The following is a 26,168-nucleotide window of genomic DNA, read 5'->3' as shown; positions in this document are numbered from 1 at the left end:
GATCAGGGACAAAGGTAGGCATCAAGTATGGTCATTTTGAGATCTGTTAAGTGAAACTGGCTAAGCGAGCTTTGGAGAAATCAGCACTTAAGAGAGAGAGTTAATTACTGATACACACATGATAAAGTGATTGGATGTAGTAGGTCTACTAAAATAATAGAACATGGGGTTGTAACTATTAAATAACGTGACAAATTACTCAGTAATTTTTTTGTCTGGAATCTGTAGATGTGAAGAAAATATTCATTCTGACCTTTTTCTCTACCCTAAAGACTGCTGACCAATTGCTTGCCCGTGCAGATGCTGCTAAAGCTTTGGCTGAAGAAGCTGCCAAGAAAGGAAATGCCACCCTGCAGGAAGCTCAGGATATTCTCAGAAACCTGCAAGGTGTGCTAAATTATATTTCTGGTAATAATACAGTGAAGAGAGAGGCCCAACCAAAAGAAACTCGACGAGAAAATGGTCAACAAAAGATCCAGTCATCTCTTTGCTTAACTGACATTATTCATATGCTGATATTATATATTAATCTGTGTCATCTTTAGAAGGTATTGGAAACAGAAGAACTAAGTTAATAAGAACTCAAGTGCCTTTAGGGTTCCAATTTCACTAAAAATATTCCAACATACTAGGTCAGTGAGGTAAAATTTCAGAAATGACTATATTATTACTACTTAGATTATGTACAGGAATTATGCTAATTGCTCCTTAATGTCTAAACTCTGGAGAAATTAGAATGAACATTCTTGTGCTTGAGCACAGAATCTGTGTTAACGTTCCACTGTAGCACTGAGACGTGCTGCATTGTTGGAAGTGCCAACATGTGAGTGAGACATTAAGCCAATGATTTGTCTGTGGACGTAAAAAGGTACCATGTCACAAATTGAAGAGAAACGGGGAAATTATCCAGCCCTTCCCAACAGTTTTCCCTCAGCCAATGCCACCAAAACAGATTCATTCAAGAGATCTTGATAAGTGCTTTCATCTCATTAATTACAAAACAATAATGATTTGACTTCAAAAGGATTTCATTAAGAGTGAAATAGCTTGATGTATTCCAAGAAAGTGAAAGGTCCAAGTGCCTTGAAATTGTTTTGTGAAGCACTTTAGCAGAGAGTATCATGCTAGACTGGAAAATGGGTCAGGCACTTGTGACTCCTGTAAACACTTAATCGGTTGTTTGTCACAGAAAAGCACGAGCTATTGGGCAAAGTTTGTTTAGAACACAGCGAGGAGAAATTGGGTCACATTTTTCCATTTTGGACATATTACTGGTCATTTGCAACAGAAGTACAATTTCAAGTTGCCCTATTTTGTGAAACACAGTGAGATTATAGGACTACTTGCACAATTTCTACAAACTCTGCAGCCTGATGCCGAACACCCTGGAAACAGACTAATTCTGAATTGTGCATCAAATATCCTCAATAATTCTGAGTGAAGCATACCACCACTTCACCATTTATTTCCTCCTTGGGACTTTTCAGTGGTGGTCCCACTGGCTACGTGACAATAGCCGCAGCTGTGGGATCAGCATCACAGGCATGTCCAGCGTCTCCAAGGGAGGGTAACATGAAGGGTTTACTTCCCTAGGCGCTATACTGCACCAAACACCACCATCGTATTGTTCAAGAAACCACAATTCTATTTTGATCTTTCCAAAGATAAAAACCTGAAGAGATGCAAGTTTTCTGAATAGCTGGAGACTGTGACCTTAGAGCTATGCACCTGTGACTGTACTAGTCTGCCCATGGAGGCAAAGGTGGTGTTACTCTGGGGTATGCCCATGACTCCTTTGTTCTTGAGCAATCCATATTACCTCTCAGAATTCAGGTGCATACTGTTCTGTCCTTGGGGTTGGGGCTTGAGCGATAATGACCATCTCCTCCTTGGTTTGTAGCTGTTCTCCAAGCTCCAGTGAGTGCAAATGAATGCCACAAGATGAAAGCCACACGACCAAAAGCAGATGAGTGAATAATGCAATCAAGATGCAGTTTGCATCACACCTTCCAGTAGTCACCAGAATGGGTTTCACACTCTTGTCTTCTACTGCCTCAAGCACAACCTAGACAGCAGGAGGGCCTACCCTTTGTCTGAATCTCTCCTGGATGTGAGGAGGATGATGTGTCAGGTGGCATTAAAGGAGTCCCACTTTGGACATGCTGTCAGGGCCAATTTGATTGTCCACAAGTTCTCGTCACAGGCATCACTCCCAACTCAGTAAGCACAGAAGTGCCAGACTGCACCCACACCACTAACCATTTTGTAATCATTGACAAGAGGTGAATGTAACAGTACCACTTCTCAACTCCAATTGACCTTGTATGCTAATCCCATTGAAAGCCTTCATCCCCATTTGCAAAGAGAGTTTCAGCAAGATCTCACAAAACTGGTTATGATCAGTTAGTTTCATAATATTACTGGACCGCTCTGTAACAATTTGAAAAAAGAGAATCCATCTACAACTTTACTGCGTGCAAAAGTCTCTCTTCCTGAAAAAATTGGTCATTGCTGAAGGCTCACTCCAGTGAGCTGCCCTTTGCCTGCTAGTGTCTGATGTCTTCAGGAGAGAATCGCCTAACTCTGTAGCCCCTTAAATTTGTGCACAGAAAAGCCCAGAATTCATCTCCCATCCCCATTTGCCCATTAAGCTGGTGGTGAATGGCCTGCTTGAATGGTACTGAAAGGCACAGTAAGGTGATTGGTCCTCTCTCTACCATAACCTTTGTTCCTGTGGGTGGTCTACAAGTGCCCACAATGCAAAAATGCATGGCCAAGGTGAATGCAAGAGCCTGTTTGTGGGATTGGCCAGAAGAACACATGTGGGTAGAGGCACCTCTGAGTAAAGGCAGGCATTAATGAAATTCACCACTGCCTTTAATGCACCAGAACAACCCTTGGATGGTTGAGGAAAAGAATGTTGAAAATCAAGACCACAAATCTGGCACAAGACCTCAGTTTACTGGGCAGGAGCAATCCCTGCTTTCCATCTGTTTATGAGATTACCTACGGCAGACACTGGGAAGATTACCTGCAGAGGTCTGACAAAATCTTCCAAATCCACAGGAAGAATAATGAACCAATGTCTCAGTGTCCTCTCCCAGACCAATAATACCAGCATTAAGTCCCTCATTGCACTCAGTGAGCTCCATTGGTAGGCCACATCATTCACATGTCCAATATGAGACTCCCGAAAACGTGTGCTTTTTTCTGAGCTCAATCAGAGAAAGTAATTACAATTTAGACAGAGAAGAAGATTCAAAGATGTACTCCAAGCTTCCTCAAAATGCAACATCCCCACTACCTCCTGGGAATGCCTGGTCCACGATAGCTTAGAGAAGGAGCATTTGGGATGGTACTGGGAATATCATTGAATGTATTGAGAGCACCCAGGAATGAATGATAGACTGAACATGCTACCCACAAAGCACCCAGCCGTCTGTCCTATCAGGCACCTCTTGCCCCATGTGTGCATGAGTCTGTAGGGTGGCACAGTGGTGCAGCATGTAGAGCTGCTGCCTCACTGTGCCAGAGACCTGGTTCAATCTTGACCTGTGTGTGGAGTTTGTACGTTTTTCCATGTGACCACATAGCTTTCCTCCTACGTCCCAAAGATGTATGGATTGGTTGGTTAATTGGCCATTGTGAATTGCCCCTCGTGTGTGGGTGAGTGGTAGAATCTGGGGAGAGTTGGCATGAATGTGGAGGGAATAAAAAATGGGATTAAGGTAAAATGTGTAGTTGATGGACATTATGGACTTGATGGGCTGAAGGACCTATTCCCAGGCTGCATCTCAGTGTGACTATAACCCACAAAGCCCTCTGTCCCTTTTCTTCTCCCCCTAATCTACCCAGTTCCTCCTACACCCACCCCAGTCCCCTATCAACATGTTTCTTTCCCCTCCTCCACCCTGTCCAACTGCACATCACCCACTCACTCCTTCCACCAAGTCCCCTTCCCCCACTGTTCCAATCTGCCTACCCTACCCCCCTTATTTGGTTCCATGCTCCACCTTTTCCTATTGGATTCCATCATCAGCAGCCCTTTGTCATCTCCACCCGTCACCTCGCAGCCTCTGTCACTATTTTCACTTTCCCCTCCTCAATCTACCTATCACCCCTCCGCACCTGGATCCACCTGTTGCTTGCCTGCTCTTGCTTCATTCTTTTCCTTCTTTATACTGGCTACCTCCCCTCTATCTTTCAGTCCAGATGAAGGGTCTTGACCCTGAAATATTAACTGTCTATTTCCCTCCACAGATACTGCCTGACCTGCTGAGTTCCTCCAGCATCATCTTTGTTGCTCCTGATTCCAGCACAGGAAGGATGTAGTCCTAATATGGGCAAATGGGATTAGTGTAGATAGGCAAAAAGATTAGCATGGTCGTGGTGGGCTGAAGGACCTGTTTCTCTGTTGTACAACTCTGTAACTCTATTGTTATCAAGATGTTGCTTCAGTCTCTTTTCCCTGTTATCCACAGTGATTGCTCCCTGTCATCTGGAGCATTTATATTTTTTAGAAATAGATTAACTCTGTACTACTGTTCCAAATTACTGTAGAGAGTAGACAATACTTGTAGCAGCTCTTGCCAATGATTAATAGGAAACAAATATTAAACGAGGGAAATTGGAACATCGCAATCCTGTCCAAGGTTTTAAGAGCCAATTAATTTTGTTTCTTGCAGATTTTGACAAGAGAGTGAATGATAATAAAACAGCAGCTGAAGAAGCTTTGAAAAAATACCCTAACATCAGGAAGGACTATTGATGATGCTAATGCAAAGACGAAACAGGCAGAGGATGCATTGGGAATGCAAGAATGGATGCCTCTGAAGCCCCAAAAAAAGGCTGAAGATGCAGAGCATATTGCAAATGCCTTACAACAGGTAAAATACTAATTTTTTTTTGTAGATCTGTAATTAAGAAACTTACTGAATAGGTTTTCACCTAGTATTCCTTCAGTAACTGTAATATTTAGCGTGCCAGTTTTGGTCCCAGGATTTACTTTTGACTTCCATGGGTTTCATTCATTTAAGTGGGCAATTCATGGCCTGTTTGATTGGCTGCAACCTTCATGGGTGAGGTTCTTCCATCCTACTGCCTTGATATTAAAATCAATCACCCTTACTTCACCTCTAGAAATTAGCAATTTGTCCATTTTTGGACTCTGTGCTAAGGTATGGAGGGAGGTATTTCTAGATCTAAACCAAACTGAGCATCGATGAATAGGGTATAAGAAGGTACTGCTTGATAGTTGATGTTTAGAGTGAATTGATGGAGTGCCGTAGAGCATGGAAGCGAGCCCTTTGGTCCACTGTATCCATGCTGACTATCAATCTTCTGTACTAATCCCATTTTCTAGCACTTATCCCACAGCCTCCTGTGCCACTGTGTTTCAAGTGCTCGTCTTAGTACTACTTAAAAGTTGTGAGAGTTCCTATCTTCACCACCCCCTTAGACCACACGCTTCAGATTTCAACCACCCTCTGGGTGAAAAAAATCTTCCTCAAACTCCCTTTAAATTTCCTACCCCTTAATTTAAATCTGGTTATTGCCACCTCTGCTAAGGGGATTATTTTCTCACCATCTATCCTATGTCCCTCAAAGTGATAATTGTCCAGCTTGGATTTGTCCAATTTTTGGACAGGGCCAAGGTGGTAGTAACTGTGCTGGAATTGTTCAGCTCAAGGACATTTTCAGCTCCGTAGCTAGAATGTTGCTAGAGCCCACAGCTTTTGCTGTATCCAATGCACTCAGATGTTTTTAAAAATCACGTAGCGTGACTTGAACTGATTAAAGTCAGGCCTCTGTGACAGTGTGGAACTCAGAAGGATGTAGGAATTGGTCACCAACTCAATATTACTGATTGAAAATAATTGCAACACCCCTGTAGGCTGAATTCTGCGCTGGGCTCTGGAATGAGGATGTTTGTTGAGATCACACTCCTGAATAGTTTTCCGCAGCCATTTGCAACTGAATGTATCAAGACAATTGTCCAAACTGTGACCATGGGATTGATTAGCTCTGTCTATCGCATGCCACTTTTTGGGATTTATTTATTCATTGGTATGTTACATTTGCTGGAAATTTCATTCCTAACTGGCTTTGAGGAAATGGTGGTGGCCCAACTTCTTGAAACATTGCAGTTTTACTGATGAAGCTGTTTCTAGTTTTTGGAGCCTAGGTTGATGCTAGGTACTCCATCCAGTATTATATCTCTGCTGTTATAGTGCAGTGGTTACGATGCAACTGAATGGCTTGATAAGCCATCTCAGTTAGCAGTTAACCACATCACTGTAGGTCTGGAGTCATATATAGAAAAGACTGGTTCAGGAATGCAGATTTCCTCCTCAATTTACATTAGCGAACCAGATAAGCTTTTAAAACAGTCTGGTAATTTTGTGGTCAATGTTGCAAAGAATATTTTAATTTAAATTCCACAAATGGTGGAATGCTAAATGTATGACTTTACTTGTCCCTTAAATCAACCGCACCCTGCTGTTTAACAAGCCTGTAGTCCTGTATTGTAGCTTCAGTATTTGGCAGCTCATTTTTATTTATGACTTGTGCAGCTCCTGGCATGTTTTTTTAGTCAATGTAGCTGATTTGGTGCGCCGGGTTGGTACTAATGGAAGGGAGAAGATTATGCCTCTCCGTGATCTTACAAATTATTTTGGAATATAATACCACCGTTGATGTAAGCTCTCACTGGTACCCAATTCTGAGCTGCTAGCCCTGTACAAAATCCATTTTACAGCATTGCTGTCCCTTGCATGGTGGTAATTTCTCCAAAATTACAGTCACTTTCTTGCCAATTATTTCATGGGAAAATGCATTTGCTTACATGTAGGTGGATAAGAACACAGTCAAGTGGATCTCTTCCTTGCATTGCTTCTCTTGCCTCCTGCCATAGGTCTGGTTTACAGCAAAATCCCTCAGAACACCACCAACTCATAAGTTGCAATGCTCCCAAGCTACTCTTCTAAGTATGGATAAGAAAATAAGAAAAAGGAGTAAGCCATTCAGCTCCTTGAGTCTACTCCGCCACTTGAAAAATTCATAGCTGAACTATCTCAGCACCATTTTCCTGCACTGCCCACCACCACCCCCCCCCCCCCCCCCCCCCCAAACCCTTGACTCTCTTAGTATTCTAAAAATCTATCAGCTTTTATTGACCCTCCACAGCTCTATTGAGTAGAGGGTGCAGAAGAGTCATTGCCTTCTGAGTGGAGAAATTTATTTTCATCTCATTCCTTATTTTCATTCTGTTACCCCTAACTCTAGACTCCAGCCAAAGGAAATACCATCCCTGCATCTACACTGTAAAGCCCCATAACTATTGTGTACATTTCAGTGAGATCACTCCCTTATTCTACTGAATTCTAAAATACTGGGCCAGTCTGCTTAACCTATAATGTGATAATCCCTCCATCCCAGGAATCAATCTGGTGAACCTTTGCTGCACTCCCTCTCTCACAAGTACGTCCTTTAGGTAGGTAGGTAGACCAGACATGCATGATATTCCAGATGCAGTCTCACCAAGGTCCTACTTAAATGGAGCAAGAGTTCTGCTGTTGGAATCCTCATCCAGCAAAGGCCATTTTGCCTTCTAATTGCTCGCTACACATCTGTGTTAAACATTACTGATTCATGTTCCAAGATACCTCTGGACACCACCACGTTTTTCTTTAAAAATCCTCCACCTTCTTGGAGTGTTAAAGTTTCCTCATTTGTGCCCTTTCTACTTTGTGTTTATACAATGTGAGTAGATGGTTTCATTGCTTATTTTTAATTTGATTGCACTGACTCCAGGTACCACAACAATCATTATACTGCGTGATCCCAGATTCACTCCATTCCTACATTACACTATTTCACTGCTACCTGTGGTGTTCTGTCTCCTAGGGCAATGAAATTCAAGGTCAGTGTTAGTGTAGTCTAGAATGAAAAGTATGATTCTGTAAGGATGACTGTGGCCTGATGCTTAGGGTATTATCTAATTTGCACTAATGTATATTTTTTCAAATTTGAATCGTGAGCAATCAGTTTGGAAAGATGTGCACCTCAAATTGTTCTACTGGATTAGTGCATTTGATATCCTAAAATTTAAGAAAGATCTCAACACTGCTGCAAGTGGACAATATTCTATGTGCCTCATTGTCAGTAACGCAGCATGATGAGAGTCAAAAAGCTCTGCATGCAAATTAAGAATAATAATGGCACAGTTTCAGTGCATGCCTTCATTGGTAGGGGTGTTGAGAGTAAGAGTAAGGAAGTCATGCTCAGCTATGTAAAACTTTAGTCAGACCACAAAAAAAGGGGGTGACTTCAACTTCCCTAATATTGATTGGCACCTCCTTAGTGCAGAAGGTTTAGATGGGGCAGAATTTGTTAGGTGTGTACAGGACGGATTCTTGGCACAGTATGTGGACTGGGCAATGAACCTGGTCAGGTGACAGACCTCTCTCTGGGTGAACACTTCAGAAATAGTGGCCACAACTCCCTGACCTTTAGCATAACCATGGACAAGGATAGGAACAGACGATATAGGGAAGTTTTTAATTGGGGAAGGGCTAATTTAGGCAGGATCTTGGGAGCGCAAATTGGGAACAGATACTCTCAGGGAAATGCACAGAAGAAATGTGGAGGTTGTTTAGGGACCACTTGCATGGGATTCTGGATAGGTTTAGCTAACTGAGACAGAGAAAGGATGGTAGGGTTAAGGAAACATGGTTGACAAGAGAGGTGAAATATTTAGTGAAGAGGAAGAAGGAAGCATACTTAAGCTTCAGGAAGCAAAAATCAGGCAGGGCTCTTGAGAATTATAAGGTAGCCAGGACAGAGCTTAAGAAGGGATTTAGGAGAGCTGGAAGGGGACATGAGAAAGCCTTAGCAATTTGGATTAAGGAAAACCCCAAGGCATTCTATATGTACATGAAGAAAGGAGCATGACTAGAGTAAGGGTAAGATCATTCAGTAATAAAGGGGGAAACATGTGCCTGGAGGAGGTACGAGAGGTCCTTAATGAGTACTTTGCTTCAGTGTTCACCAGGGAGAGGGACTTTGACGAATGTGAGGTCAGCGTAGAACAGGCTAATGTGCTGAAGCATGTTGAGGTTAAGAAAGAGGTAGTGTTGGACCTTCTGAAAAACATTAGGATAGATAAGTCTCCAGGACTGATGGGATATACCCTGGGTTACTATGGGAAGTGAGGGAAGAGATTACTGGAGCATTGACAATGATCCTGGCCACAGGAGTGGTATCAGAGCATTGGAGGATGGCAAACATTGTTCCATTGTTCAAGAAAGGTAAAGGGATAATCCAGAGAATTATAGACCAGTGAGTCTTACGTCAGTGATGGACAAACTATTGGAGAGAATTCTTAGGGACTGGATTTATGAGCATTTGGAGAAGTATAGTCTTATTAGGGATAGTCAGCATTTCTTTGCGAGGGGCAGGTCATGTCTCACGAACCTAATTGAGTTTTTGAGGAGGTTTTGACAAGGTGCCCCATGGTAAGGTCATTCAGAAAGTCAGGAGGCATGTGATCCATGGAGACTTAGCTGTGTGGATTCGGAATTGGCTTGCCCACAGAAGGCAGAGGGTGGTATCTGCCTGGAGGTCGGTGACCAGTGGTGTTCCACAGGGATCTGTTCTGGGACCCCTGCTGTTTGTGATTTTTATGTGACTTGGAAGTGGAGGGGTGGGTTAGTAAGTTTGTAGATGACACAAAGGTTGGAGGTGTTGTGGATAGTGTAGAAGATTGTTGTTGGTTACAATGGGATATAGACAGGATGCAGAGTTGGGCAGACAAATAGCAGATGGAGTCAATCCAGAAAAGTGTGAAGTGATGCACTTTGGAAGATCGAACTTGAAGGAGGAATACAAGGTTAATGGCAGGATTCTTAACAGTGTGGAGGAACAGAGGGATCTTGGGGTACAAGTCTATAGATCCCTCAAAGTTGCCGCACGAGTTGATAGGGTGGTTAAGAAGGCGTAGTGTGCTGGCCTTCATTTGTCAAGGGATTGAGTTCAAGAGCCACGAAGTACTGTTGCAGCTCTATAAAACTCTGGTTAGACCATACTTGGAGTATTGTGTTCAGTCCTGCTCACCTCATTATAGGAAGGATGTGGAAGCTTTAGAAAGGGTGCAGAGGAGATTTTCCAGGATGCTGCCTGGATTAGAGAACGTGTCTTATGAGGAAAAGTGTGAGCTAGAACTTTTCTCTTCAGAGTGATAGAGGTGTATAAGATTATGAGGGGCATAGATGGAGTGGACAGCCAGTACATTTTTCCCAGGGCAGCAGTGACCAATACCAGAGGACATCTGTTTAAGGTAAGAGGAGGAAAGTTTAGGGGAGATGTCAGAGGTAGGTTTTTCACACACAAATTGGTGGGTGCCTGGAATGTACTGCCAGGGGTGGTGGTAGAGGCTGATGCAATAGGGACATATAAAAGACTCTTAGGCACATGGATGTAAGAAAAATGGAGGGTTATGGGCTGTGTAGGAGGGAAGGGTTAGATTGATCATGGAGTAGGTTTATGAAGGTCAGCACAACATCGTAGGCCGAAAGGCCCGTACTGTGCTGTACTGTTGTATGTTTTACTGTACTGGGTAATTGCACTGATTACATCAACCTTGTTTTCATTTTAAGATTGTGATCCCCTCTTTTACACATGGCATTTTTAAGCTTGGAGCTGAAATGAAAATTCTTGGTCAATGCTTTTGTTTGCAGAGTGCTGCTAAGACAAAACAAGATGCAGATGACACATTTAATGATGCCATGAAGTTGGAAGATGAAGTGGGTAAAATGATGAGAGATCTGAGAGACGCAGAAAGTGAACTTGCTGGGAAAAAGGCAGAAGCAGATCAAGACATGATGATGGCCGATATGGTAACGATCTTCCAAGTTTTTGACAACTCGGTGTCAATATTATTTTTCACTTAATACTTCCTCATGGTAAATATATAGGCATTATTTTAAATTCTAAATATTCTTAAACTCTTTCTTCTAGGCTTCTCAAGCTGCAAAAGAAGCTGATGAGCAAGCAAGAAAGGCCAAAAAAGCCGTGCAGGGTGTACTGAATACCATCAATAAGCTGTTGTCAGAACTAGGTAGGTTTGATTGGAAACCTTGCATGTTGATCATGCTATGTTATTGCAAATTCTCTGCTAGCGGTGCTTTGACAGTTGCCTACAAGGTATTTTTTAAAAAGTCATTGGTACAAGTAAAAGAGCAAGTTTTGATCTTATGAAGAGACCAAAAGAATAATTCAACTGGACACCTAATAATGTTAAGATCAGGTGATTTTATTGACATAAACACAAATATTAATGGTAGACAAATGTGTCAACAGATTGGGCCACGCTACTTACTTTAGTGTTAGGAAATGTTTATCCAGGATGGAGATCTCCAAATGGATCTAGGCTGAACCCTGTTCAATGACACAACAAATATGGGTCCTTTTCAGTTTCAGGTTGCTGTTGAGTTCTCACCAACCAAAAGGCTACAATTTTTCCATATATAAACACTGCTGAAAAGTCCTTTATCTGTGGGGGTGCCTTGGAATTAGTTTTCTCCCATGATCTATTCTCATTGGCTGTTTCAGCATGTCAGAATGCCTCCATTTTGTGGTGATAAGGTTTTATATTAGTTGTACATTTATACAGATTCCTAATGGAGGCAGAAACTCAGACCCACTAAGTGGTCACAGTCATACAGGCCAGCAAACTAATTTTGCCATCAATGGCCGTGGTGCTTCTTCTCGCCTTTTAGGAAGATCGGGGAATTAAAGCACCAAAGATTGATTGTGACTTTAAAATGTAATTGACCCCATGTTTATCTGGTTACCCTGGGAAGGAGCAAAGAAAGTCAATGGAGTGCCGCTCACAACAGAGAGATAGGACAGTCACTGGAGCACTGGGAAAGTGTTTCGGGTTGCAGTAAATTCACTGTTGGGTTTATCTCTATTTATTGTCAATGTGACAAAATATCCAGTCCAGGTTTTCCTGTTGCTACCTATTAGGAGAGCACAATTTTAATCAAGGCTTTTGGAAACACAGTTACAGACCTATTTTTGGGAAAATAAGTCCCAGTCAGGTAATTCCGCACACACACAGTATTGCATCTGGTATTCAAGATCGTACATGCATCCGGGTGTCAGTTTTTATGCTTCAATGGAACTTGCGACTGATTTATTCTAGCAGTTAAGTAAGCATCTCTGCTTAATAGTTATACAGCCATGGAAATGGACCCTTTTGCCCAATGCAACCACGTTAACCAAGCTGCCTATCTATGCTAATCCCATTTGCCTGGTTTGGCCCATATCCCTCTGAACTTATCCTATCCTTGTACCTGCCTCTACCCACCTCCTCCGGCAGCTTGTTTCATACTTGGAAATACTTGCCCCTCAGATCCCCTATAAATCTTTCCTCCTCACTATAGCCCTCTAGTTTTAGACTTCCCTATCCTGGGGAAAAAACTGTGACTATCTGCCCTATCTACGTCCCTCATAATTTTATAAATAAGATTACCCCTCGGCCTCCTACACTCCAGGGAAAACAGTCCTAGGCTATCCAATATCTTCTTATAACCCCAGCCCTCCATTCCCGGCAACACCTTTATCAATCTTTTCTGCATCTTCTCTCACTTAATCACATCGTCCTTGGAGTATTGTGTGTAGTTCTGATCACCATAGTACAAGTGAGGCCTAACCAACAATTTGTACAACTGTAACATGACGTCCTAACTCCTATACTCAATGCCTCAGCCAATGAAGGCAAGCATACTATATGCCTTTTTCACTACTCAGTTGCCTGAAAGTGGTGACGCAGGTAGAGAATGTACTTCTACCCTAAGGTCTTGCTGTTCAATAACACTCCCCAGAGCCCTGCCATTTCTATGTTCTAACCTAGTTTAACTTCCCAAAATGTATCTCTTCAGATTTGTCAGGGTTAAGTTCCATCGGATGTTCCCTTGTACACTTTGCCAATTGAACTGGGTCCTGTTGTAATCTTAGACAACCTTCTTCACTGTCCACTATATCACCAATTTTGATATCATGCCACCTATGTCCTCTCCCAAATCCTTGAAATATAACAGTGGAGAGAACCCAGCACCAATCCCTGCAGCACACCACGGGTTACATGTCTCCCCTGAAACCCTCCACGACTTCCCTCTGCCTCCTACCACCGAACCAATTTTCTATCCAGTTTGCTTTCTCATCCTGAATCTGAGGTTTTCTAACTTTCTAGACCAGCCTGCCTTACTAATGTCCACGTAGATAATGTCCCCACTGCCCTGCCTTCATCAACTCTCCTGGTCACTCCTCATTTTATAGTTACAGTTTCATATATATAACGAACTTTCAAATTAGCAAAGCAACAATTTATATGAAAAAGGCAGTTTCTTCTGATATCTTTACAGAACATAGTATATTGAAAGAATTAGCCTTTCTGAACTGCCCCAATTTACCTGATTTCTACTATCTTTCTTAATTACTTTTTATAACTGGCCCTGAAAGCACTGAGGAAAATAGAGCAAAATAGCCTGTCTAAGCAAAACATTATACAGAGATATTTGAAAATCAATTTGGCAATGAATTCTCCAACTTTAGATAGTTCTTTCTTTCTGTTTGCATTAGAGTGAGACATTTGTGCCTGCCATCTCCTTTTGCCTTTTCCTTTCCTTTGTATAATCTGCCCTGCTGCTCTTTAACTACTGCAGTATTTCACCCTTTCAGAGAAATTCCCTTTGTTCCACCCATTGCCCTCCCCCACCTTCTCTGCTACCTAGATTAACTCGTTTCTCTCTTTCTCAGTTATTATAAAATGTCACAGACCTGAAATATTAACTGCCTTTTTCCACAGATGCTCCTTGATCTGCTGAGTTTTCCCAGCAATTTGTGTTTATTTTATAGAAATGTTTCTTTTTCTTAAATTGAGCCATGAATGGAAAAAAAATCTGATAGAAAAGAATCTTACTGTGCTGGCACACTCCTATTTTCACCATTAATTGTACGAAATCTTTGTTTCCCAAGTACCATCGCCCCGCACAACACCCTATCACCCCCTTCCTACCAGAAGTTTGATTTTAAAAAATATTCATTATATTATGAAATTTTCACTAAGCTAGAGATAGCTCCTTGCTAACTGCTAGAATAAACCTGGTAAAGCAGTTAGAATTTCCAATACAATGTTTTGGATAGGCAAAAGAAAATAACTAAAGATAATAAAACCCTCAGTAAATTTGGTAGGTTGGGAAAGAAGAAAATAAGTTAACAACACCAACAAAAAAATTCAGTGTGGATTAACATCAAGCATTTCTGCACTAACAGATCTTGCAATTTTCTTACTGTACATTATTCTTGGGTAGATTTAATTTCTTTAGAAGCTCACTAAGCATTTTCTACTGATTTTTGCATCTTGGTAAGATTCAAAAATATGCCGGAATAATGAACAGAAAACTAACAGAATAATCTTTGTTGACTATTCTAGTTACTGGAATTAGTCTCTGAATTCAAAGAATCTATTTATAGCTTATGGAAGTGGTAGACCATCATACATCTGGTCCTATTTGAAAGTTGAACAACTGTAAATTCAATTAATGAATACACGGATTAATAATTAGCAAAGTGCATAATTTATACCAGTTAGCATGTCAATAGGACAATACTTTTACTTAACTAAATTGCTGTACTTAATAAAGAGTTCTGACACCTGCAAACTTTTTTAGATTTTTAGCAATTCAACATATTTGCTCTTAAAACTGTGTTACTTGGGCTATTTGAAATCAGTTAAATGACAACTTATTTCTCCTATGAAAGCCATCCATGCAAGCATTACTACATGATCGGTTGAATTGTGTTTGAATTATATGGCTTGGATTCTTTTATGCACCTGTACTCCAGAACCAGTGACCTAAGTATGGCACTATTTTTATCAAAGTAGGCTGACAACAAACTAAACATTGTTCCATTGTCGTCCCGAAATCAATTTCCCTATCCGTCCGCTGTAAATAACACAGTGCCACGAGGTCGATTCGAACAAATACCTTTATTAGCAGTGCACCGCTAGGAGAATTCTCTTCAGCACTCACTAAGAGTCGCTCCCGAGTTCTCCCAGTACAAAGGGGTAGACAGAGATTTATACAGGTATTGTCACGCATACTTTAATGAGTCAGGTGCCGGAGTTCTTGGTTGAGCAGGAAGCGGACATAGGGCTGCTGCAGATGGACAAAGAGCAGCCTCACACCACAGGTTCAGCTAATCATTTTGCAATCGGGTGAGACAAAGGCAGGTATCACCTTCATTGTTTGAGACAGCCTTCCCATTTCCCGTTAAGATTGACCATCATCTCCATAGTCAAGCATAATGGAAATCCAATTAAGTTCCAGACACAGCAATTACCACACAGCACCCAGCCCAGGAAAGCAGTGGTGTGTGTGGCTGTTCTGGCCTGAAGGACACTTTTTAAATCAGTATTTCAAGCAGCCATAATTCTCATCCGTCTTAAGATATCAATACAGTTCTAGTTTATTAATCCTACACCTCCTCACCATGTTTGAATGGGACAACTATCAAGCCACAACTGGACAATTATTTTTGTATTGTATTCATGCAATGATCCAATAACATGCAGCATCTTCTCTAGCCACCAATAACATCAGCTTCTGGGTTGTGGGAACGCATGCACCATTGAATCAGCAGTGATTTATAACCCATAGCTTCTAGTGATCATCTAGTTAGAGATTAATACACAAAGGTATGTTGAGGTATGTTTTAATTTGTCAGCCAGCTTTGGTTTTATGATGCAAAGATTATTGAGCCTTTCATTCACAATAAATCATATGAATTGATATGCACATTCAATGCTCAACCAAGGGGAAATGTAAGTATTATTTACACACCCACAGCAGGACACGCTTAGAACCTATTTTAATTTAAAAAGATCCTTTGTGAGAAGGTCTCTTTTGGACTAGTGTACAAAGGAACTATACCTACTTGTTTACTTACCCCCAATCTGCAATCCTTCACAACATATGGCATTTCCATGTCTTCTGGAGTTGTAACTGAGCAATGTTTTAATTTGATTGGCTTGTATACTTCAAAATATTTTCTAGATACAGTGAAATAATGATTATTTTGGGTTTGTTCTTACAGGTCAACTCGATAATGTTGATGTTAATCGGCTAAAAGAGATTGAAAAAACTCTGAACGATGCCAAGGATCAGATGAAAGACAGTGATTTAGAAAGGAAGTTGGTAGATCTAGAAAAGGCTGAAAAGGAACAAGCAAATGCAATTATTACTTATGATCAAGATATTAAAGATATCCTGAAGGACATTAAAAACCTAGAGGACATCAAACAAACATTACCTCCTGGCTGTTACAATACCCAGTCTCTGGAGACCCCATAGTCACCTTCTTCACCTCCACATCCTACCCAAAAAGCTAAAGTGACATTGTGCAGAAATTGCCTTATTACCAAATCTTTTTCAATGTCTGACACAACATCATTAAGTGTTCCAAGGCTCATAACTGAAATTCCTCAGGCATCAAATGCAGCTGCTTGGATGAAGCACAAGATTGTGGACACTGGGGTGGGTGAGAGTGACATACCTATATGACAAGCTACTAGGATCCTGAAAGAACTAAGTTTGTGTTACAAGGACAATCTGAGAAAGCCACACTCCATCTACCTGATTTAATCCCTCCACACCATTAGCCTTGAATTATTAAGCATGTCTTTCCAGTGGCCAAACACAAAGGCTCCTTCTGCTGCAAGGAGAAAGAAAGTCAGCTTCTAAGAATATAATGGTGTTTAAATGAGATAACTGAGGCTATTAATGTAGGTTTGTCTCTCCCCCCTGCTGTATGGAGGCATTGGTTCTTTATTGCATTCAAATCATGAGTATTAACATAGCTTCGTGATGTGACTTTCTTCCGCACCTGACCCCCCTCAACTTTATTAAATGACCAGACTAGCTGTGAAGGATTGAATCGTTAACATGTTAATATTTAACTAGTTACCACTTCACTTCCTAACTGCACGTTAAATCACATCACTCTAGGGTAGCAGTAAGTCACTTTAAGAGCATTATATACAGTATTCAACATGTTAATGTAAATTACCATGAAAGCTGGTCTTCTCTTTCAAAAACAGTTTGGTTATGTAATACTAATCCCTTTGCTCCCTACTTTTTACTTTCAGCTATTTTGCAACAGTGAAATGCCCATAAAAATGTCTTGCACTTTTTGTGTGGAGTACATTCTTTCTGTTCCCAAGACTGCTGCTTCATCTATATCAAACTCAAAAGCAGAACTTATTTTTTACAGCAACACTCTATGCAACTTTGTACATTGCGTAGCAAAAAAAAATAAAATTACCTGATACACTGGTGCTATTAATTATTTCAAATGTTATATTTTTGTGTGAATGTTTTTTATCATATAATAGTATGAGGAAATGTTGCGTCTGTCTTTGTGTAAATATACTCTATATAATTGTTTCAGGATTGGCTCTGTGAGTTACCTCCCCATCCTCAAGTTTCTGCCATCAACAGTAGCTGTTGTTAGACATCCTTCTGATTGCCTTAGTAATTCTGTGGTATTTTGCTTGCTTGTATACACAGCTTAGATTTTATTTTCTATTTAGGGCTGCCAGTCTATAACTTTATTTGGAGAAAAATTACCAGAAGGTTATTACTAATATGTAAATACCCTCCAAGTATCCAATATTCAAAAAGTGGTTATTTTACATACTTTCCACCTTACCATCTTCCTGCAATTTCCCATCCCCCAAATGCCATCCTTGGAAACAGTCCCCTGCCCATACATGTTAAAAATGTACTTCATTTTATACTATGCTTTCAAAGTAGGGGGAGTTTCCTATTTTTGGCCCAGATGGAAATACATAAAATAAGTCTGTTATACAGAATGAAGAGAACAAAACTTTGGCAATCTGTGACTTTTCCAGCATGTGCCTTGTGGAGGGGAGATAGGCTGTGTGCCCTTTGCCCTTTATCCTGACAGTGCAATGCCAGCCAGACTGAATTGCCTCTGCAAACTGATGTAAAATTTAATCAGTGTTTGGCTTTTTTCAATTCTGTTTGTAATCAGTTTTAAGCCAACTCATTGCGTGTAATTACTATCACTGATGAACGTTCTTGTTGATAACTGCTTGATCATCCATAATTGCACATTTGGTTCCTGCCTGAAACTATCACTGCAGTGATTTTACTATAAGAGGGATGCAGGCTTTATCTTACTAGCACTGAGCAGGTTTAAAGGGTTGCACGCTCTTTCCCAAATATTGTGCCTAAAGCAAAAAGATAAGTCTCTGTTTTGAAGTTTTACTATAACAGCCTCTCCTGACACTGTACTTAGACAATACAGCAGTTTTTTTTGTACCTTTTACAGCAGTAATACTGTTTATTTATCATGTAAGGAAGTCAATTAATCAAAAGTATGAGGTTAACGTCCTACCTGTAGAAAAAAACATGTACAGAATGATTGACATAGTATGGAAAAGGTGCAACAAACTCAGCACATTCTGTGGTGAGAAATAGATCCATACTGTCTTGTCCTATACCATTTGTTGTAAGCCTTCTGCCTTAAAGTGCCATCATACTGTTAGGAAAGACGTGCAACACTTATACAAATTTATGTATAAAACAGTATTTCTTATTTATAAGACACAATATTTGTAATCTTTATCCAGGTCTCCTTGTGTGTTGCACATTCTTCTTGTAATGATGTGACTTGAGAACACTGCTTTTTTCCTTAACACCTCTTTCGATCCAATTGCAGTGGCCAAATGCCTGGCAGATTATTGTTTAATACCATTTTTGTCTGTAAATCAAATTGTACCATTTAAATAAATAAATATGGTATTACATCAATGTCTGAACATGTGCTTCGTTTTGCTTCCTTATCCTGCATTTAAGAATCCTATGGAGCAATTTGTCTTACCCAAAAGGTGCAATCCTGCTTGACTATAGTAACTACACCACCTTCTGTTCAATGTGATGCACAATTATCATATAAACTATCAATATTATTAAAATTAGAAAGCTTAATTCTGGGAATTCTTGAGTTGCTTACTATTGTCTGTTGTAAAATAGAAACATACTACATTTCACATACCTCTCCTGGAAAAGGACAACAAAGCAACGGCCAGCTATAAAATCTCTGCAACAACCCCGCAACCTCAGTAGTTTTCAGGTTAGCATTAACTTCTGAAAAACACCATTCACCCTAATTATCGCATACACATCAAGAATTAGTTTGAACTTTATATTATTACCAATAAGATTAAGAGTAAGATGACTTGTAACCAACTCTATCACTGATGCTTGCCCTCTGGCTGGGAGTTTGGCTGTTTGTTAATGATTGTAGAACAGTATTGAACTTCAAAGCGCAGTCACCAATCTGGAATAGACAACACTCTGGACCTATCAGACATTGAGAGAAATGGATCAGGGTTTGAGTGTAGGGATTCCTTCCAGGGAGGAATGACACTAATAGATGAAGAATCACATTCTATTACCTGACAAGTACAGAAAGTGGAATCAAAGTCTACCCAAAACATCTGTGCAAGGATGATTACAAAAAGCATTTGATTAAAATATGCAAAACCAATGTGTTCCAGCAAAGGATCCAAGGATACAAAATAGGATCTAGCTAAACAGAAGTTCTTTCCAGCTTTCAGATATACTTGCATTATATTTCAAATGAATGCTTTGCCAAGAAAATAGTGGAAAAGATGTATAATAACATCTCATCTCAAGTTGGCATTGATATTCTAGGGGGGTTGCTCCTTTGCAGTCTATAAACCAATTCAGACAAAGGGCAGATCAAAATCCTACATGTTCCATCTCCACCTGGGGAAACAAGTTCTTAATTTTGTTGCATTGTGATCAGGAGTGAGACACTGAATTTTTCCCCTCCCTATTCTTCCTATTTGCAAACAAACCTGGTTAACAAAAGTCTCTAAATTTTCGTTCAGGCTGGGAAAGACTAGATTTTCCTGGTTTGAACAACTCAACATCACAAAAGGAGCCATTACCCAGGGAGTCACCTTGATTGGCTGAAATGTTTATCTTATCCCCAGTTGCTTTCCCATGGCTTCATTCACAAATTGTGAGCAAGTACTATGTTCTGAACATACTAGTGAGAAAATTATAGCTGAATATTCAAAGGCTGCAATGAGTTACTGAAGATGCTTGAGGGGGAAATCAGATAAGATGGGGGGAGGGCAGAGGGGAAGCTTGCGGAGAGAAGGGTTAGGGACCAGGAGGAAGGGAGCAAGCCTGATAGGTTAGGGAGCTGGGCAAGTGTAATACAGGAACATACAGCTAAAGGAGAAAAGGTAGGGCTAGATAAGAACCTCAGAAGTATAGAAGAAGAAAATAAAACAGGAAGTGACCAGATTTAGAAATCTGCTGAGAGGAAGGGTGGGTTTGGGAGTGAAAGTGAGATTAGATGGTGTTTTCATTTAATTGAGTAATATTAAAACTCCAAAGAAGCAGACAGTGGGAACAGCGGCAACAGTATAAAGACGGTTAAAAGTAGTGACAGATAAATATGGGGGATGGAAAGACGGGAGGCAAGGATGGGGGGTGTTTTGATATGGTGCTGAGCAAAGAAATCCTTGGGCGACTTTTAAACATTTTCACGATGATTGTGTGGAACTTAACTATCAGCCTAGTAGGTAGCATCAGCAGAAATTCAGAGCAGCCAGCAAAGAAATTCACAGGGAGGTCAAATCTGGGTGGGCACAGAACTGAAAGTTCTAGAAGGAATCAGTGGGCCACAGTAGGCTGTATCTGAAGGGTTACAGGACTACTAATAGTGCTTCAGAATAGTTTGAGAGGCATCAGAGTCCAGTTAAACATGAGAGTTAAGAAAACAAGAGGTCTGTGGCAGCCATGTTCTCAGAGAGAGAGAGAAACCATCAGAAGCAAGAACCTCAGTTAGTGTAAACTTGAGTTATTCTGGGAATGTGAAATAACAAATGTGAGAGAAATAACAATGGATTGTAAACTAAGAGGTTTTAATTTTAAATACCAAAGACAAGTGAAATCTTTAAAAGACTTAAGTTTTACTTTTATCAGGCAAATGGACAGTGTACCAGAACAGATATAAACTTTGCCCAGAAGCTGGAATCTGTTGTATTTTAGGCTGGAGGTTTCTCTCCTACCCACTGAAGTTGCAGCCTCTCCTGTTAATCGTGTATAATTTAAGACCTTTTAAAAAGAATATGTTTTCTCTTGGAATAAAACATTGTTATAGTGACAATGTTCTGTGTGGAATCTTCACTACGTTCCCCAGATATTTTTTGTTTTACTTAATGTCAAATTGTCTGTATGAAAAGGAAGAGACTCTTGGCAATAACAGCAAATGTGGAAGTTAGGAATTCACCATATTTGGACTCTGATTTTGATGAAATTCATCAGAGTGTGTGCTGTTTAGTCAAGAGTTTGCTTTTTAATAGCAAACATGATGAACTGGACTCACAAAGGAAGACTGTCCAGAAGCATGCTGGAGGAATCAGTAAGATCCAGGGGCAAGAGGATGGCACCCCTAGCAGAAGATTAGCCCCATAACTCTGATTCTCCCTCCATCATTGCAATCTGACCTCCCGACTATTTCTAGCAGGTTCCCAGCCTTTTATTGCTTCTTTTCTGTAATGAGTTGACAGTGTTGGATGAAGTGAGCTTGGAGGAGTTCACAGGGAGCATCAACCAGTTGTGGAGAAAGGCCGTTTCTGTGCTGAATGCTCAATGGAACCTGTGTCTTATGTTGGATGTATTATACTGAGATGTTGCTACATCTTGATTGTGGTTACCATGGAATCTGCAAGTGCCTAATAGACAAGGTTTCTTGAAATTCAGTTGCATTTTTCCAGGGGCCACAATTATAAATCACATATCTAAATGTAAGACTACACAACAGAAAAGCTAAATCTCAGTTAATGAATTATATATTTATATCTACAGACTGTCCCAGATAACAAAAGGGTTCTGTTTTTACAGACGTCCATAAGTTGATTTTGTCCATAAGTTGGAAAATACTCAAAAACCACTCAATCCAGTAACTGCACCTTCACAGTATTGCAATGAAGCGCAAAGGCACATAAGATTGATAAGAAAGAACAATTACTAAAAGTGGAGAGAGGGAATAAAGTAGTTCTGTCATTCGTAGGAATGAACGTATATACAGATGTCAGACTTTTGAATTTAATAATATTATGGAAGCTCGTTTATATGCACAGGTGTCAATAAGTTGAGCGTTCTTAACCCAGGGACCGCATGTGTTCTCAACCTCTCTGAATATACCAATGAAATATAGTGTGGAAAAGTATGAGGTCATCCATTTTGGTACACGTCATATAAAAACAGTATTTGTTAAATGGCGAGAGATGTTCAAAAGGACCTGGTTATGCTTGTAAACCAAGTCACTAAAGGCCAACATGTTGGTCCAACAAGCGATTATGAGGGCACATAACATACTTGCCTTTACTTCGTGAGGATCTGAATACAGGAGTAAGGAGGTCTAGGCCCTTGATGAGACCACACTTAGAGTACAGTTTTGGTTTCCTGACCTAAGAAAGGACATACTTAGCATCGAGGGAGTGCAGCAAAGGTTCACCAGACTGCATCTGGGGGCAGTGGGTTCACCATGTGTGTTGCTAATATTCTTCAGAGTTTGGAAATATAAAAGATATCATTGAAATGTACAAAATCCATAAACGGATTGACAGGTTAAAGGTGAGGAGGATGTTTCCCCTGACCTCAAGTGGCATAGTCTGAGAATAAGGGGAGGCCATTTAGGAGAAATTTCTTCTTTCAGAGGATGGTGAACTTTTGGAATTCTCTACACCGGAGAGCTGTGGAGGCTCAGTGAATGTGTTTGTTGAAAACAGAGACTGGTGAATTTGTGGACATTTGAGAATCAAGGGATATGGGATAGTACTGGAGAATGGTGCTCAGATTGAAGATCAGTCATGATCCCAACGAATGGTGGAGCAGATTCCATGGGCCAGATGACTACTCCTGCTCCCATTTCGTATGTTTAAATTTTTATTCAGCAACTTAGTGCATATTCATCAGCTCTTAATTGAAATAGCAATCGTAAAGTAAAGGCTGCAACCTTTTCCACCAGATGGTTTGTTAGGTTCTGTATTTTATTTAGATTATATGGGATGTTTCAACAGGAATTTTTTCTGTTGCCCTTTATAGTGGAGGGATTCAGGATTTACTTCATTTGGTTGGCAAGAGTTAACATGTAAAGGCCATATTTCATAGTTACTGGACAGGTAATAGAATACTTTGCCACTTTGTAGAACAGAGTTACTTTCTTTGATGTATCAAATACCTTAACCACTTGGCTTTAAATTGCTGGGCCAGCATGCAGTCTTCCTGTGAGTAAAATTCCTGTAAGTATTTTCTTTCACAAACTATACACTACACTACTTTCCTCACAATGTGACAGGAACAGTTTCTGTTCTCATAGGAACTAAAGCCACCGCACATCTGCTGCAGGATTTTATCCAGCTGTGCTTGGGAACTGGTTCTCCGGGTTAGCAACTGCCAGGAAGTGACCAAATACGGCATATCTGAATTCTTGAATTTGCTCTAATAGCTTCTCACTCTTTTTCTGGGAGATTAAAACTTAGTCCATGGCAATCTTGCTGAGCACCCCTCCCCATACTCTGTGTTGGAAATCCTGGACATTAACTGGCCACATATGCAATGCAAGGAAACCAACTACAAACAATGAAATTTTTAGCTTCAGTTCTCTCTGGAGTTAATTTGCTGTGCTCTTTACAGATCCCATGAGCAATACTAGCAGAAGACTGAGACCAAAGGACAGTCACAACTTTGGGAACTGAAGGAAAAACGTGCAATTCAAAAACTGCCAAAATGTAAAATCTCAGTAAAAAATCCCAGGTGAACACGTCCTTGACGAGAACTAAACACAATATTTTCACGAGCACGCCATAGATAAATATGAACCAGATTTTGGCCAAGATTTAATTTGTGATTTAGATTATTACTCTCACAACTGTCTACATGGTGCTCCTCTTGCAGGGGAATGTCTCAGCTCTCTTGACTGGCGGGGAGCAGATTGCTCCATCTACACATAACATCATGCTCTAACATTCTGGCATCTCCACTTGTTTGTGCATCTGATGCACAAAAAGATCAGGATGGAACATTGCAGACTTCCTCAAATCCAAAGCAAGCAGCCATGCAAAATATTTTCAATCAAACTGTATCACACAGTGCACTTAAACATTAGACAAGCTTTGTGATTTCTGGGCCTGAGGCTTCAAAAAATAGAAAATAAAGACTACTTTATAGGTTCAAGCAAAGGAAAAGAATGACAGAGAACTTAATGAAAAGGACAAACTGACACAAACAAGGTTAATGTTTGCGGCTTGTGTCTCATTTCCAAATCGTCTTGACACTGAAGTGCAGCAGAAGTGAACGTTTATGCTTAAGCCTGTAACTACGTTACAGCTACATGATGTCATTGGCACAGTTCACACAACTATTAATGAATGTTTTTACTAGTTTGTTCTTAAGATGCACCCCTGTTATGTATTCACTTCAACAGCTTTCTTAAGATAGAGAAACAAAGGCAGTAACGAAAGCCTTCTGTTTGACCCCAGGCCTTCTAGAAATACAGGGAGGATAATGGGCAGTGAAAAGATGTACTTTATTTCACCAGAAGTGGGTGCAGGAGTTGTAACACTCCAAGGTCCAACAATATGTCAGGAGATAACATGGTAATGTTGTTTTCAGGCAGATAGTAGAGTGTAGTTAAAATTTAGTTACCATTTGTGAAACAGTGAGAGTGGGGAATAGAGCCAGAGCAGTAGGGATGATAGCGTGAGATGCAGCTGGGGAACATCCCCAGATAAAGCATGACTGGAGAGAATGCACATGAAAAATGTGAAGCAAATTCTCTGAGGGAAAGAGACAGCAGAACTTGGCAAAGGAAGGGTTTAAAAAAATGTACTTGAAAGAGATCCAGATTAACTGAACCTTGTGACTATGGCCCACATTATCATTTATAGTTTCTCACTTTCCAGTTTACCCTTTAGCTTGGTGAGTGTCAGGTTTTAAACAAACATGAAATTACGTCCCCTAAAAGTAAAATGTTTCCGATGGGAGGTGGTCAATCTGGTAAAGGAGTTTACAGGATATTTGTTTTCCCATCTTGGCATTTCATCTGTTTGTGAAATTTCACAAGCAAAGCACTTTACCAGATAAACAAAGATCCAGAACCAGACCCCTGCTTATTGTAAGACCAGATGTAAGCTATATCTTTGTTTGACTATTAAGATAACTCATTGCATAATTTCAGGTTACAACACTTTCAGCTTCCTCCCCCACAACAAACAGCCCTTCCTGATTTTCATTCGTCTGTTCTCCACGCATGAAAAGTGTTTGGTTCCTTCATGGGGTATGGCTCAATGTAAGCTGGTTATCCATCCAGACCACCCAAATGAACGTTATCTGTATGACAATCCACACAAGGTTGGCAAGCTAATTCATCACAAAGCACATTCACAACACACACGTGTACATGGATGGTATATTGATCAAGAAACCTTAGCCAATGGTGTTGCACTGTGTTGCCTGTAATTACTAATGGGTAGACTGAAATAGTTCAGAATGTATGGATGTGCAAAATGACAAATGCTTCCTTAAATTCAAGTCAATGTCGACACTTAATCTTATAGACTTAGAAGACTATTTAATGCTGATCCAGGATATATTAATCTCTTTCCCAAGGTATCCCATGCAAGGCTTATTGAGAAAGTAAGGAGGCATGGGATCCAAGGGGACATTGTAATGTGGATCCAGAACTGGCTGGAGTTCAACCCAGATAAGTGTGAAGTGGTTCATTTTGGTAGGTCAAATATGATGGCAGAATATAGTATTAATGGTAGGTCTCTTGGCAGTGTGGAGGATCAGAGGGATCTTTGGGTCTGAGCCCATAGGACGCTCAAAGCAGCTGCACAGGTTGACTCTGTGGTTAAGAAGGTATATGGTATATTGTCCTTCATCAATCGTGGAATTGGATTTAGGAGTAGAGAGGTAATGTTGCAGTTATATAGGACCCTAGGTCAGGCCCCACTTGGAGTACTGTGC

The 26,168-nt window shown here is 40.5% G+C and overlaps 1 protein-coding gene across 1 annotated transcript in view; it reads left to right on the top strand.

Moving 5' to 3' along the window:
• lamc1 (laminin, gamma 1) overlaps positions 1–18,902 on the top strand; it is a 205,420-nt gene extending 186,518 nt beyond the window's left edge. The window contains 6 exon segments of the mRNA XM_052011503.1: positions 273–387; positions 4,686–4,753; positions 4,755–4,886; positions 10,737–10,895; positions 11,017–11,116; positions 16,162–18,902. Of these exon segments, the coding sequence (XP_051867463.1) occupies positions 273–387; positions 4,686–4,753; positions 4,755–4,886; positions 10,737–10,895; positions 11,017–11,116; positions 16,162–16,418 (831 nt within the window). The 3' untranslated portion in view covers positions 16,419–18,902.
• The last annotated feature ends 7,266 nt before the right edge of the window (positions 18,903–26,168 follow it).

The sequence above is a fragment of the Pristis pectinata genome, chromosome 3 (genome assembly GCF_009764475.1).
Source record: "Pristis pectinata isolate sPriPec2 chromosome 3, sPriPec2.1.pri, whole genome shotgun sequence".
In the NCBI taxonomy this organism is placed as follows: Eukaryota; Metazoa; Chordata; class Chondrichthyes; order Rhinopristiformes; family Pristidae; genus Pristis; species Pristis pectinata.
The sequence above is the reverse complement of the archived record's forward strand: the minus strand, read 5'-3'. Positions and strand labels throughout refer to the sequence as shown.